Below are 14,637 nucleotides of genomic sequence, written 5' to 3'. Positions count from 1 at the left end.
CTATAATGTATTGGAAAAAAAACTGACAAAGACAGATTCTGATCAATATAGCTCTGGTCAGCTTAGAATGTATATCCTATAGTCCTTATCACTGGAAGAGAAGGGGGGGGGGGGGCGGGGGGCGGTGGTATAGGAATAACATGGGAGCAAGTAAGGGTTCAACAGCACACACACGATTACTCTAAAACCAAACATTGAAATGACAGAGCAGAAGAAAGTAGTAAAATATTGACATCATTCACATATGTGGATCACACCAGTTCTAAAAGCAGAAAGGTTGTTTACTTTCATTCCAAGTTCATCTGATATATTTAGTGTACAGGCCGGCGTTGGCGTGTGGTTTGGACGTGAAAAGCATCTAGCTGCTCCCTTGACTACAATTCAAACTGGGACTGTGTGAGGAATACGTGGGTGTGTGAATGTGGGTGTGTGATAAATGGCTATGATTGGTGCTTGTGCTGAAATCTTTATCTTTGTCTCTCACTTAATTGTGACTATTTGTAAATGTGTTGGTTGTCTTTCACTGTCTGTATTTTAGTTTAGTTTGAGTTCATTTCCTATGTTAGTTCGTTTCTGCCTAAATTTGCCCGTTTCATTTTTATCAAATTTTTGTTGCGGTGTCAATACTTGAAGCGAGAAATAATATTTTGGAGGCAACCAAAAATACAAATGTTGTGTTTATAGTGTTTGAACTGAAAATGAGTGTACACAATATACGATTTCAGAGAATTTTCTTGGAAGGCCATTATAGTCCACTCTGTTCATGATAGACTTGGATCAACCAAAGACGATTGAAAACTATTGAAAAAAAAAAACTGTATTATATAATAATTTGTCAACACCTAACATTAAGGTTACATTAACTACCATGTAACCACACAGCAAATCCATATACCTACAGTAACATTGTAATGACATACAGTAGGATCTGCTATGTAGTTACACTTCATTACGGTTTACTAACTTATATTTTATCCTAGTCAGTTCTGTACCTGTAGTTTCAAGTTTGTAGAGTAAATATTTCATACACAAAAAAAAAAAGTTCTTTCAAGGATAGTTTTAGTTTCAGTTTCAGTTTTATAATAATAACCTTGGTGCTCAGACGTGTACCTATTTAGGAGCTCTCTTCCTGTGGCAGCAGCAGCTGTGTTATTAAACACAGTGGCTCCCAGAGCCCAGGGCCGTGTGCCTACGCTCGACCCACTGCAGCTTCCAGCCTCCCAGCCAGGGTCTGTTGGCACCTCCCTCCGTCTGCCAGCCCGTCATTACACTCCTCTCCCTGCGAGCCTGGGAGCTTCATCAAGCCCCAGAGCTCCAGGTCTCCACAGGCCTAATGCTACATCACTGTAATTCCCAGTGATATTTCCCTCTCTGGCCAATCGGATAAGTCACACATGGCTTCACCACACGAAAGACCAGCAGCCGCCTGCAGCAGATGTTGCTCCTTGGACTGCCCGTAGAGAGGAACACTGTGTTTTCAAGAACAATATCAAGAACAAATGTCGTAAGGTTTACTGCTTTCTTAGAAATTTGGTGTTGTGGTATCCCCTGGTGCCGTGTAGACGGCGTTCACAAGGCTGCTGGATTGGACACGACTGACCCAGTTTTTTTTTATTTTTTATTCTTATCCACTTTTATTCTGCAATATGACCAATATTTATTTTTCATATTCAAGTGTGTATGAAAAAAAGTCACTGTTTCTTAAAAAGCTAAATACAATAAGCATAGGACCAAGGCACATACCAGACTGGCCAAAGGGCATACAATGCACTTTGGTTTCAGTTGTAAAGAACAATTGAACTTGAAATTGTGGCAACATAAAAGTGTCTTCAATTAGAAAAGAAATACAAAATAATATCATCGTAAGGAGTTGCTGACACTATATATTCTTAAAAAAAGGAAACAAAATAATGAAAAACGCCACCGTGTTCTATTTCACTGTTCTTTTTTTGGCCCTGTGTATTTTTACGTTTGAGGGCAACATTAGAATGACGTATGGTACACGGTACTGAAAAATGTCATCATTGTAGTTTGGCCTGTGTTGGCTACACCAAATAAAAATAGTGGGAGGAGGCCCTTCTGGATGTCAGCCTTTCATATCTGGTTTTACGTGACGAGAGGAGATCTCCTAAAGGTCTGTGTGCTTAATCTGCCCTGTGCTGGGGCCTGTTTCCCCTGTAGACCCTCACAAGCCCTCCTGGTACATCTGTGCTGTGGGTTAGGGTCTGCTTCCTCCACACACTAAATAATACGAATCCACACGCCGAACAAAGCAGAAATTCTAAAGCCTGCCACTTCATTTCTACTCTATTTCTATTCCACGTGAATACCAGATCCTCCCGCTGGGTCTCTGGGACATGGATGAAACCGCTGGCCGGTCATCCTTGGAAAAGGGCATCATGACGGCCTGGCTTGCCTCGTAGTTTATCAGCTGCGCCCTACTTTATGTCATGTCATTTTTTTGCCTTTTTGTTTTTCCGACAGCCACATAGTTAAACGAATGACCTGTGCTTATACTACTAGGTTCTCTAAATTCTGATTGTTCAACACAGCAATGAAAACCCACTTTCACAGTTGACAAGTCATATCTCGGTAGAACACAGAGTTTTTTATAGTTGGTCGGTAACCTTAAGCAAAGGAAATACAGTACAAATTACTACAAATCCCTAAAATATAGAATTGCAGTTAGTTACAACACTCACTGAAGGCTCAGTGATGGCCTGCAATTGAAACTTTCCTCTTCGTAAAATGTCCTTAAATATAAATTATATGGCAAATGTACAGAACATTGCTTCCTCAGTCTTTTAGATCCAGTGTTTTGTAAAAGTCAAGCCACTTTCAAGTTACTCGCTCATTGGGGAAATGTCCACACTCAATATCACGAATGGGAGTGGTCTGAATCTGGTATTCCACTGTCCCTGTAGCTCCTGCTGCTGAGACTGTTCTCGCTGTGAGGGCTTTTGTACAGACTCATGCCATTAGGCGGGAAAATTGTGTGTATCACAAACTCCTCCTTGGACACCGGCAGATGGTTTATGGGTATCATTTGAAAAGAGGTCTCTCGTATCTCCAGGATTGAGGTGTCTTTCTTCGTACCGGCCTCGGCGTAGTCGTCCTTCCTCCGGCGCCCCTTGTTGTAGGTGCAGTTTCTGGAAAAAAGAGAACCGTTCCTGTGGACGTACCAACACACAAGCGCCAGCATAATTATTGCCAGAAGAGCCACTGCCCCTCCGATAATGGCGGCCAAAGGCAAACTGGAATTTTTGTAAGGCTCCTTCTCCTGCTCCCGGTTCAAAGTCGTGGTGGGGTTGTACGCCTTCAGAGACGCCGTCGCCGTCTCGATGCAAACCGGTGTCTCGTCCGACAGGTAAGAGTTGCTGGTCTCCATGGGAACCATGCATATCCGATAGGAAGATTCCGGGTCCAGGTCGGTCAGCAGGTACTCTGTGGTGCCGTCCTGCACTATGGTCTCGGTGATGGCTCCGTAGGCTGAGCTGTGGCCCAGCTTCAGCCAGCTCAGGCGGAGGGCGGTCATAGGCTGAAGCACCCTCCAGGAGATGTGCACCCTCTCCGCACTGCTGGACTTGACGCTGATGGTGATGAACTTCCTGCCCGACGGAGTGGTTGTGCTTCGGTGGTTCTTACTTTGGTCCGGCCCTTTCACCACGGGTCTTTTAGTCACAAACGAGGGCCACTGGGGCTGGGAGGGTGGCAGGGTGTTGGAGACCGTGCTGGTCTCGTATGTGGGGGCCACGTCCGAATCCGGGCAGTCGAACAGGTCGGTGGAAAGCTCCTTGATGGCCATGCCCTTGACCTTGTCCGGACCCTGGCACATGAAGCCACGCACGTTCACCTTGGAGGGCAGCGAGCGAAGCCAGTCGCGAACCCACTTCATCCTGCAGGTGCACTGCCAGGGGTTGTTGCGTAGCAGCAGCTGAGTGAGGTTGTCCAGATCGTCAAACACGCCCTGCGGCAGGCTGCTGAGATTGTTGCCTGATAGGTCGAGCCGATACAGCTGTCTGAGGAAGGCGAAGGCCCCGACAGGAACGCGGTTGATGTGGTTGTCCTGTAGCTGCAGCTTCTCCAGGCTGGTGCCCGGCAGGTTGGCCGGGGGAGACGTCAGCGAGTTCCTCATCAGCGACAGCTCCGTCAGGTTGATCAGGTTGATGAAGGCCATCTCCCCGATCCCGCGGTTGTTGAGCAGGTTGCCGTCCAGAACCAGGCGCTTGAGATTGATGAGGTCCTGGAGAGACTGCTCCGAGATGGACGAGATGCGGTTGTCGTCGAAGCGGAGCTCCTCGATGGTCATGGGCAGGCCAGACGGGATGGTGCTCAGGTGGTTACGGGACAGGAAGAGCAGCCGGAGGTGGTTGCTGTCCCTGAAAGCCCCTTCCTCTATGCTCACCGCCGAGACCGAGTTATCATCCAGGTGTAGCTCCTCGATGTAGGGGATCTGCCCCAGCGAGGTGTGGGTGATCATCCGGATGTTGTTCTCCTGCAGGTGGAGCTCTTTGACCCCCAGAGGAAGGTTGGTAGGGAACTCGTCCAGGTTGTTGCAGTACAGGTAGATCTTCTCCACGCTGGTGAGCTTGCGCAGCTCTGTGGGAATGCCTGCGCTCTTGATGCGGTTGTTCTGTAGGAACAGGATAGTGGCGTCCAGGGGGATGCCGGTAGGGATCGAGGTGAGGCCACGGTCGTTGCAGTAGATGAAGGTCCCATCGCAGCGGCAAGCTGAGGGGCAGGAGGCTGAAGTCACCAGGGGGTTAGCTAGGCCCAGCAGGAGCCCGACCCTGATGAGGAAGAGGATGAAGGTCTTGCATTGGCCCACCATCTTGAGGCTCTGTTGTCTGGCAGTCTAATCACTCAGGGACCCCTTGGGAGGAGACAGAAGGGTACATTTAATACACAAGGCCTTTAAAGGGGAGCCAAAAATCCTGCTCTAATAATTGCTGTTTGTTTGAAAACGATGCCTAGAGCTCTTTCCACATTAAATAAATGCTACATTATGAACCATTTGGACCTCTTAATAAATAGATGTGTATGTTCCCTATGTTCCCTGTTAAGATTGCCAATTGTAGTAAAAAAATAAAATAAATAAATAAACATTGTAAGTGAAAACATCACCAGTGCTTTTCCAATAATTTCTTGGGAACACAACAACACACACTAAGAAGAACAATTAATAAGAAAACCAACATTTAAACTTCAGAATGTGAATGATACAGCTAAGTAGAGCTGCCTTTTCTCCGTCTTTGTTTCATTTCTGTATGTCGATGAGAAATCCTTCAACTTGTGTGCCCTGTGAATTGAAGCCCTGTGTCCCAGCTTTTGGCTTGAGTTAGTGAAACGTAATAGCAGGCCTGGGCTGTTTAACACACTCCTGTATCTCAAGGCCTGCCTTTCATGGCTGCAGACTGCATGGGTGAACAAAGTCAGGCCTTGTTGATGAACTGTTGTGGAACTGACATGGTCTTTTGCCCTGTTAGATGGTCGCTTATCTCTTTCCACTCTCACATTCTTTTTCTATCTGGCTCCACACAAGGTGTGGAGGAAACATCTCACTTTACGGGAAAAATACATGTAGAGATAAAATTCCTCAATGAGTGACAATCTGGGTAGAACCAGTCTTTTAAGGAGATTCTTAAAAAAAAATCTTAGTTCCTGGTGGCTTTTTGCACACTTAGCTCCATATGTGAGGGCCATGAGATCGCTGCAGATTACTGTTCTTATCTGTTGCAGTTTGTGCTTGATTGGGCATGTGGGCAGTTTTTGTATAAACACAGATGTCAAACATGGCATATCAACAAACCAATTTAGTCACATTTCATTTGCAGAAGTCTAATTTTTTTGTATTTTTTAAATACACTTCTACCCATTGCTCGTGCGCTTTATAAGCAGTTCCTAGGTTCTGGTTCTAAGACGGCGGTACAAACAGCTTGTCTTTCATTATTTATTTTTTTCCGTGACTACTGGAGTGTGGTTTCCTTTTTAATTAGTCTAATACTGATTTATTACTTTAATTATGCATTCATGTCATGACCCCCTCTTCCTGCTCATCTTATTCTAAATGGTGGTTTGGTCAGTGAGGTGTAAAGAAGCAGAGCATCCATACGTGTCATACCTGATTTAGAAGAAACGGTAAATCCTCTCAAGCCTCCAAAGATCCAATCGAGATTTACGTTTTTTTTTTTTTTTCTTTTATCCCCACCGAGGAGGAAAGTTTGTCCAGAGGGCCTCTGCTGGTATTCTGACCGGGTCAGTGTTTGCTGAGCTGAGCCTTATTCGGACGATGACCTCTTCTGTGTTAGGAGCTCATGCCATCAAAGGCTTTGCCATGGCAGATAAGCCTATAGAAAAAAGCATTTCCACTCGTACACAAAGCTCGGGCTTGCCTATATAGCGAAGGCATGCAATTTTAAGAAATATTTTTAAAAATCCCAGTGGTTGTAGAGCCCTTTCAATCGTCCAGCTCTGCTGCGTTAACCCCAAATGAGATCTTTTTGTGTTTCATTGACGGTCCTCCAAGGGAAGGGGTTTCCAGCTGTGTCTCTGAGGTCAGACAGACCAGTCATGATGAGCAGATCCTAAGCTGGACTGAGCCATAACAACTTCCCACCGGCACCGGCTCACCCCAGTCCCGTTACTCGTGTACTCCAGTCCTGCAGACAACCCAGAATCTGCTGCTCCCTGGTTGAGTCTTTGCATGCATTAATCCAGGGCTCGTATCGTCCCTCCTCCGACAGTAGGGCTCCCAAACTTCACTCCCCCAAGGAGCCAATCAGGGCAGGACGGATATCCTTCCAGGCCCAGCCTCCTTCGCACACCTGCTCACTGCAGCCTCATGCTGTGTCTCGATACTCTCTCCCCACTCCTGGGATGACTGTCTGCAAAACAACCGGAGAGACACATTTAGAAAGCAATGCAAAAAATGAATCATTGTTAAGGCTGCAGAGAAAGCACAGAAGGTTAATGGAAGTCGTTGGGTCTGCCTCATTCGAATACCGAACACATTGAAATGCACAAACACCTTTTGTGTTCTCTTTTCATGTGACGCAAGGCAGAGAAAATTAGACTAAACATGACTCATGTAACAGAGGCAATGTTCTGAACCCTAGTATGAATATACTTGTATATTATCCAAGTAGCCTAGATGGTTGAAAGTATGTCTGTGCAGAACTAATATATTGTGTGCCAGTCCGTGTCTGGCAGTTTGAAAATAGCATAGAAGCAGGGTCGAGAAGGGTGTGCTCTTCAGTTTTCTGAGGCCTTAAAGATTATTAAGTGTCTGTGTACCAGGGGATTTCACTCGCTTTGCCCAAATTACCTCTTTGAAAAGCCTGGGTTGCCTGTCTTTGATAGTGGACGCATTTTGCGAGACCCAGATTAACCGTTGAGGATTCATTATTTATTTTATTTGATACAAAACCAACCCCCAAAATGTTTCCCTACCAATCTACTCAGAGCTAGGATTGTGTGTGTTGCCCTTTCACACCCTCCAAACCCTAACAGCCCCTCCCTCCCTCCCTCCTTTTCTATGGAGATGGTAGAAAAGAATGTCTTAGCATACAGAAACGCTCTGCCGATCCAGACCTTGATAACAATGGTGGTTTGGTCCCTGCAGCCTCGCTCAGCTGGGTCTTCTGTGACTCAACCAGGCTTGCTCGGGGCTCCCGGTTTTAACTAAGATTCAGGAACGCAATCTGGTGTGTTCCGTTCAAAGGAGAAACCCAAGGGCTCCCGCAGACACGAGGAAGGAGCTCACATCGTAGCTTCTGCTTCCCCAGCTAGTCTGAGTAAGCTGTTCTTGCATTCTCTCAAATGTACGTGGGAGATGAGGCTCATTTGCGGAGCTTATGAATACAAGGCTAGTCGCCCCACCGTGTAGGCTCCTGTCACCCCTCAGCCCTTTACCTCCCCCCCCCCCCCCCCCCACACACACACACACACACACACATACACACATATACCTCCCCCCTTCTAATGACCTACTATGAATACAGCCTCTATCAAGCCGCCCTGCTGTTAAAAATAGAATTTCCTCCGCCAAGGAAAATGTTATGTTTCCCCTGACAACACAATGACTGTTGTGTCCTTCTGTCAGCCCCCACCCCCTACCCCCCCTGCTACCGACGTGTGCTGTAAAACATGTGAAGGTAAATGAGAAACAAGATCCCGTCCGTTTAACAGTTGTAGCCCATGACAAGGGGAAGATTAGGGAATTGAGAGGCTTGTAACTCGATTACTGGCCCTGAGACACCAGCTAATAATAACACCCATTTCCTTCTGCTCTGGCGTGACCCGTCCTTGTGTCCGGTGTTACATTAGTACGAGAGTTTTGCAGACCAACATCGGAAGCAAACTTCTGAGATTCAAGAACCTGACCAGAGGAACAGCCTGACGCGCAGGATTCCAGTTCAGAAAGTGGATGGTTAATTAAGAGGCAGGAACGTGAGTTCAGATCGGTATGGGCTGCTGATGTAACTATCACAAGCTTATCTGCAAGAGGAATTTGTTTTCAGGGGTTGTAGTTCCTTCTGAGAGTTATTTCAGCATATCAAGGCCCACAGCCCACTGATTCTTAGTATTGTGACCTTAGCTGGATCACTGTGCCTAGCCTGCATCTGAGATGACTGATTCTGACTCAGGATCCAATGGACAGTGAAATGAACAGAGGCCAAGGTTACTCACTCAAGGCTGACTCAAACCTCCCTATGAGACGAGAAGTGTATGTATGGACCATACCAAACAAGCCCCATTGAAACATAACTGATATGGTTGTGGTGCTGATAATGACTGGTTAGTGTAAGATTGGTTAGTGGTATTTGTTAGGTAGTGCAAGATGTATCTCTGTTTTTTTTACAGAACAGATCTTGCTTCATGTGGAGGGGGACCAGTCCTAGAGCTGGGCCTAGCAGATTAGATTTTTCCAGGCTCATCGTGTTTCAGTGAGAGTGGCCCCTCACTATTGTTCGTTACAAGGCAAGCATGAGGGCCTTGGAAATGGCTCTGGGGGGGGGGGGGGGGGGGTAGATGCTCCAAGGGCTAAGTCAGTAGCTGTAAAAGTTCTGATATTTTAGGCAGTTTGTTTCATTAGCGCTTTCCAATTCATTCGATTTTACACAAAAACACACACAGAATCTTTTTTGAGAGGGAGGTGGATTAAACGTTTTTAGTGATGGATGCTTCTCTCCATCAGTCTAATAGGCTCGCCTGGCTGCCAGGAGATTTCTCCAGTCATGGAGCCGCCTTCTGCTCCATTTCATCTCAACTAGCAAAGTTCAATTGAGCATCCTGGCAAAACTGTGCGTGTTGACCAAGGCTAGTTACCTTTCAGAAAAGAGCGAGATAAGCACACACAAAGCTTGACAGCGATAGCCAGAGTGAGATTTACACGCACAAGTGCACATTCGTCTGGAATAACAGAGCCCTGGATTGGATGCCCTCCGGTCAAAGCTTCAGAAAGGAAGACTGGAAAAACTGAGCTAAAATAATTTCATGCATGTCAAAAGTATTTCAGATTATGATATCCTTCTTTTTTTTTTTCTTGCTAAGAATAATTAACATTGATTATATATGGGGGTAAAAACTGGGGGAAAAGTATAATGACTTGTGTTCAATTATTCATGAGTCTTAAAATTAATTTAATTCACTGTAGTGTACATCATTCCATGGGGAAATCATTATTGTTTATATGGTTGTTTTTGTATTTATTCTAAATTGCAGTTTAGGTTTGAGACAGAACTGGAATCTTAGTGCTACTGAAACTCATGTGTTATGTAAGCTTGTAATATAAATATTGTAAGGTTGCATTGCACGCGATTCTCCATATTTTTGGCAGTCAGGTAAGAGGTTTCAGGTTTTTATATATCATATATTGGTTTCTGCTTTTTGAGCAAAAGAAAAACAAGCACATATGTATGTGGGATTCAGTTTACACCGATTACAGCGATGTATGCTTTTCTATTTGAAGTTATGTTGTCTTTCCCTGTGGCTTGTATTTCAGAGGAGCAGATTTGAGTTTTTACAGTGAATAATAGATTTGTTACCCGAGGCAGACCAACCGTCTGTGCTTATCACGTTAGGCAAACCAAGCCGAGCTTTAGCCTACTGTGGTGTCCGGACACAAAAGAACATTCATGGTCACATCTGAACGCACAGAGAGACACAGAGCTGGGTTCAGTCTTGGGGGAGAAAGACAGAGAATCTTTCGTAGTTTAAAAAATGTGCTAGGTAACCTCCTAGCGGAGTGTTTAGACGGGGGTAACATACGACGCTAGGCCCCTTTAGGGGGAGAGCGGGGTCGGACTCAGACAGGGGGTCTGTCTCCTTTGTACCAGCCTGAAAGGAGAGATCTGCAGCAGCTGCATGGTTTCTCCCCACATGGGGGTGGTAGGTACTGCGAGATGAGATGTGTGTGGGTGTGTGTGTGTGTGAGAGAGAGGCAGACACACACCAGCACACACAGCATGGCCTGGTGCTTCTGTAACTGTACCACAAACACTCCTCGCTAGGTCACAAAGGGCCTACTGTCTAAGACTGGGCTAGGTTTAAACGCAGGCCTAGCCTCCGTGTAAACTCAACACTTGACACCTAAGAAGGCAGGCCTTCCCTTGCTGCTAAACATGAACTTTTTGGTTCACTGTTCTTCTTAAATTGGTAGAGGGGAATTAATGACAATAAATACGTTTACAATTTTGAATTTGATCATTTATTTGGTTCTGAGGATTGAAATGGTTGGATAATTTATGTCTGAGATGTTTTATACTGAAATGCCCCCCTCAAATTATGTTGTATTCTTTTCTATATTCAGGAATTACAAATGATGTCTCTTGTGACCTGGTTGAGGGTAATCCTGCATTGTAGATTTCCCTTGAAAGCAATTGACTGTTGACTTTTGCCCCAGGCATCTCACACTAGGACAATGGGCTCTCTCCTCCTGACTTGCATGTAAACAAGACATTTATTTCTTTGTTTCTCAGTAGTTTTAATGACAATAGCTAACACAAAGTGTTCCTGAGTAGCAGGTTGATATTGAGGTAGTGTATTGGAATCAGACCATTTCATGGCCATTGATGTTGATGTTGATTAGGATCAAATAGTTGACGGCCTGTCACACCACACTACAAAGATCGATGTTGATTGCCATCATTAACGTGTAGGCATGTGTATTACAGACCCACAGTCCTAGTTCTCAGTGATTTATTGCCTAATTTCATTTTATGACGACTGAGAGATTCCATGACAATTGATTTAAATGGCCTATTGTTGATTTATATAAACGGTGGGAAGTTCAGGTAACAGAGACTTGGGTTTAAGCTGTCGTCTGTATTAGAAAACCTACAGTAGCCTAGCAATATGTAGGATAGGTTGATTTTGACTACAGTGGTTGTGGCTGGTTTACGTAGCCATTCACACTGATGCAATAGACTTCATCAGATAAGGTGCGTTTTCTCCCCTAGGCCACGATGTATCTATTTTTTGCTTGACGCTCATTTAAAGATAATAATCATTAAAGAACTGTGATTGCTAACTGGGTTTAATGCCGTGTCTTAAAAGATCTTATCCTGCTGTTCGAGGTTGCTGGCTACTAACACAAGGCCCACGTAAGCCAATTGGTTTATGTTGGCGTGGAAATCCCTAGTTTTTTGCGGTAAAGATCCACTGCAACTGGGCTCTCTGTGTGCGTGCTGCGCGGTAGCCTGTACGGAGAGGATTGTCTGGGCTGCGCGCTTCTGGAACATCGCTTGCAAAAGAGGTTTTCTTTTTCTTGCCAGATAGGCGATAGCCGTTTGTACGACACACAAGGTGACAACGCTACATGGCCAAAGGGAAAGGAGCAGTTGGTCGATGTAGATATGCTGGTTTTGGCGGAGAGTGAAGACACAAGCGCCCACCGGCTGTGAGAGCCGCATTTAACGGAGTTTTCCCAGAAGCTTAGCTGCCCTCAGTGTCAAACTCCGCTCTCCCGGATCAGCATCGTAATTTCAGACACTCACTGGGGTGTCTTCCTAGGCTAGATTAAGTGTATTTACTCTACGGTTTAGATTATCCGTTTTGATTGGTTTTTATTTACAGTTATCCCAACGAATCATTGTCCCTATATCCTTAAAATCCAAGTGCAAGTTAATCCTTGTGGAATGAGCGAGGCAATAAAGTTATCGAGGTCCCTGTTGCTCGCAATCCATGGGCTCGTGGGTGTGATCTCCAGTCTATCTGGCCATAGTAACAATACCTACATGGGGATAGGAACCCTGCAGTACCAAGGTAATGGAGTTGGTCTCTAAACTGGTCTCCGTTTGAGACAGACTTACACACTATATAGAATAGGAGCTCGCGTCTACTGCGGTCTATAACGTTCAGAACGAATGGTGAGGCTATAGAAAAATCCTCAGAATCATTAATAATGCATATTTTAATCTATGGTGTTATACGAACGCACAACTTTTTTTCTTTTTTTTACCGCATAGTTTTATTTGACGAGATATGTATCTCAAGCTCCCATCATTTAAACACCAGACCTTCACTTTTTTTCATTTATGTGGGTGTATAAGTGCGTCTATTCTATAGCTTTACAATGACAACTCATATACGTCAGTCGGTTGTACATCGACTTGATGGTAAGAGATCGTGTTGGAAAACCGTAGCACCAGAACTGTTCCGAATGAACTGTGGTGTGAACTGTTCCCTTTAAAATGAAGAATAGATTCTCTTCAATCTGGTCTTTTTCTTTCCTTTTTTAAAAATAGAAGAGGAATAGAGGAAAAGAACAAATAAATCCTCCAAAACTCACAACAGATCAACATGATACACACTTACCTGTAAAATCAACAAAAAAGGGAAATCAATTGGAATTTAGTATCCTCTGCAAAAGCAGTTAGTGTAAAACGATAATCCAGTCCAGAAAATTGATTTCTCTTCAGATCCACAAACCTCAGTGCTAACTAGCGCTGGTTTAGGTTCTGTAACAGCACCAATGTGTTTACCGCTGTCCGAACACACTCACATACACACACTCCGTTGGCTGTGGTCAGGAGCGAGGAGCAGGAGGACAGATCGCGTGGGCAGAGCGCACTACAAGTGTGGAGTTACATTTGCCTCGAGCTCTGCTTCAGTAGAGCGCTGATGTCATTTGGAGGAGGGACCTCGCTCTATCCTGCTATTGCCTCTCTCTCTATCTCTCTTTCTGTGTCTCTTTCTCTCTCTCTCACTCTCTTGCCCTCCTCCCCTCTCGCTGTATGTGACGTGATGAAGGGTGCAGTGTTGCGTCAGTGCGCTAGGGGGAGTGAAAGAAAGGAAGAAAGAATCGAAAGCGTCAATGTCAGAACTGTGCTGTAAACAGTTGTGGATAGATGCTCTATTGGAAAGAGAATGAGAGCACGTGAGAGCACGAGGGATACTATCACTAGTCAGACACTGGTCTTAAATATACATATGAAAACAAAAGCCTTTTTTGTTTGACATGTGTTCATGTGTGTTTTAGCACGCATGTATATATGGTTACAGATATCAAACAAAGCACAACATTTAGCCATCACCTGTTCCTTCCACCTAAATATCCAACAATCAAGTTCTCATCTCTTGCCCGTCTAGTGTCCCAGTCATCGTTTAGATGAGTCCAAACAGCTTTTCTGCTCTCTCCAAGCCCCCCTGACGTTGTGAGTCACTCCATTAGTGAGGCAGTAACACTGCAGAGCTGACCCAGACAGCACTGTCTCCCTCCCTGCCTCATCCCCAGCCCTGGTTAGCCCCCCTGGCTCAGTCACCAGAGAGACTGCTCATCCCAGCTCTCTGGAGAAGCTTACCGTGTTCACTAGGCTAACACCTGCTCACCAACCTAGCATCCACAGCTAGCTCACACAGCCTGGCGCTGCCTCCTAGCATAGCTACGTAGCATCTGAGAAGGCTCACTGATAAACCAGATCCGGTGATTTGCTCTGCATTTATCACTCAGTGATGTCATTATTACTTTTTAAAATGTTTCTTCTTCTGTTAACCACCTCTTTGCTGTCTCCCGATTCCTTTGATATTAGATGGTCCCATCTGCTCCTCATCTGCTAATGCCTGGCCTGTACTCACAGTCGTTAGGGTCTGGGGAGAGGGACAGGGCAGTGACAGGCTTGAGCGTTGGAGCCCGATGACCTCTGTAGACCTTTGGTGCCCTGTCAGGTCAGGGCAGGAGAGCACGCCAGAAAAGCAGGCTGCTGTTGTCGTCGTGGCTTGGGAGGCTGTTTGAGAAGGCTCTTAAATCTGCAGCATCTGCCCAAATCTACTCCGACAAAGCGCACCTCTTCACTTGTGTGTTGTTTCGTTGATATTTTGCTTGGCGTCTGAAGTGGAGCCCTTGTTTCACTTAAGCGGAGATCTTGAGAGCATCTCAGTGCAGCTAACCAGTTAGCTAGTAGGTGGAAAAACGAAGAGTTATTTCTTCCTGCTAATCACTGTCGGCGGTGGAGACGGTTTCCAGGTCAGTCCTGAGCTGTGTCCCATGAGTAATCACCGTGGGCCAGGTGTTGCTCATAGGTCAAAGGTCAGTGGTGAGTTCAGGAAGGTGAGAGGTCACCCCTGGACATCCTGGCCTGAAACCTGTGTCCTCTCCGGCGTCACAGACCAGGGCCCAATCACAGACCAGGGCCCTAT

General features: G+C 45.5%; 2 protein-coding genes across 5 annotated transcripts in view; one reads left to right on the top strand and one right to left on the bottom strand.

Annotated features, from left to right (window-relative positions):
- macrod2 (mono-ADP ribosylhydrolase 2) overlaps positions 1 to 14,637 on the top strand; it is a 357,904-nt gene that overhangs the window by 57,265 nt on the left and 286,002 nt on the right. The gene's annotated exons all lie outside the window — the stretch shown is intronic.
- flrt3 (fibronectin leucine rich transmembrane 3) lies at positions 1,518 to 13,061 on the bottom strand. The gene is made up of 3 exons (XM_084667188.1): positions 12,817 to 13,061; positions 6,122 to 6,884; positions 1,518 to 4,873 (listed from the first exon to the last, which is right to left on the bottom strand). The coding sequence occupies exon 3, from the start codon at positions 4,829 to 4,831 to the stop codon at positions 2,879 to 2,881; it is 1,953 nt and encodes a 650-aa protein (XP_084523314.1). The 5' UTR covers positions 4,832 to 4,873; positions 6,122 to 6,884; positions 12,817 to 13,061; the 3' UTR covers positions 1,518 to 2,878.

Source organism: Hypomesus nipponensis, chromosome 11 (assembly GCF_054491055.1).
Source record: "Hypomesus nipponensis isolate SF chromosome 11, ASM5449105v1, whole genome shotgun sequence".
NCBI classification, from domain to species: domain Eukaryota; kingdom Metazoa; phylum Chordata; class Actinopteri; order Osmeriformes; family Osmeridae; genus Hypomesus; species Hypomesus nipponensis.
Note: the sequence above shows the minus strand (reverse complement) of the source record. Positions and strands in the feature narration are given on the sequence as shown.

What these genes read in the sequence shown, in the direction of transcription:
- flrt3 (XM_084667188.1), bottom strand. Translation starts at nt 4,831, where the DNA reads ATGGTGGGCCAATGCAAGACCTTCATCCTCTTCCTCATCAGGGTCGGG.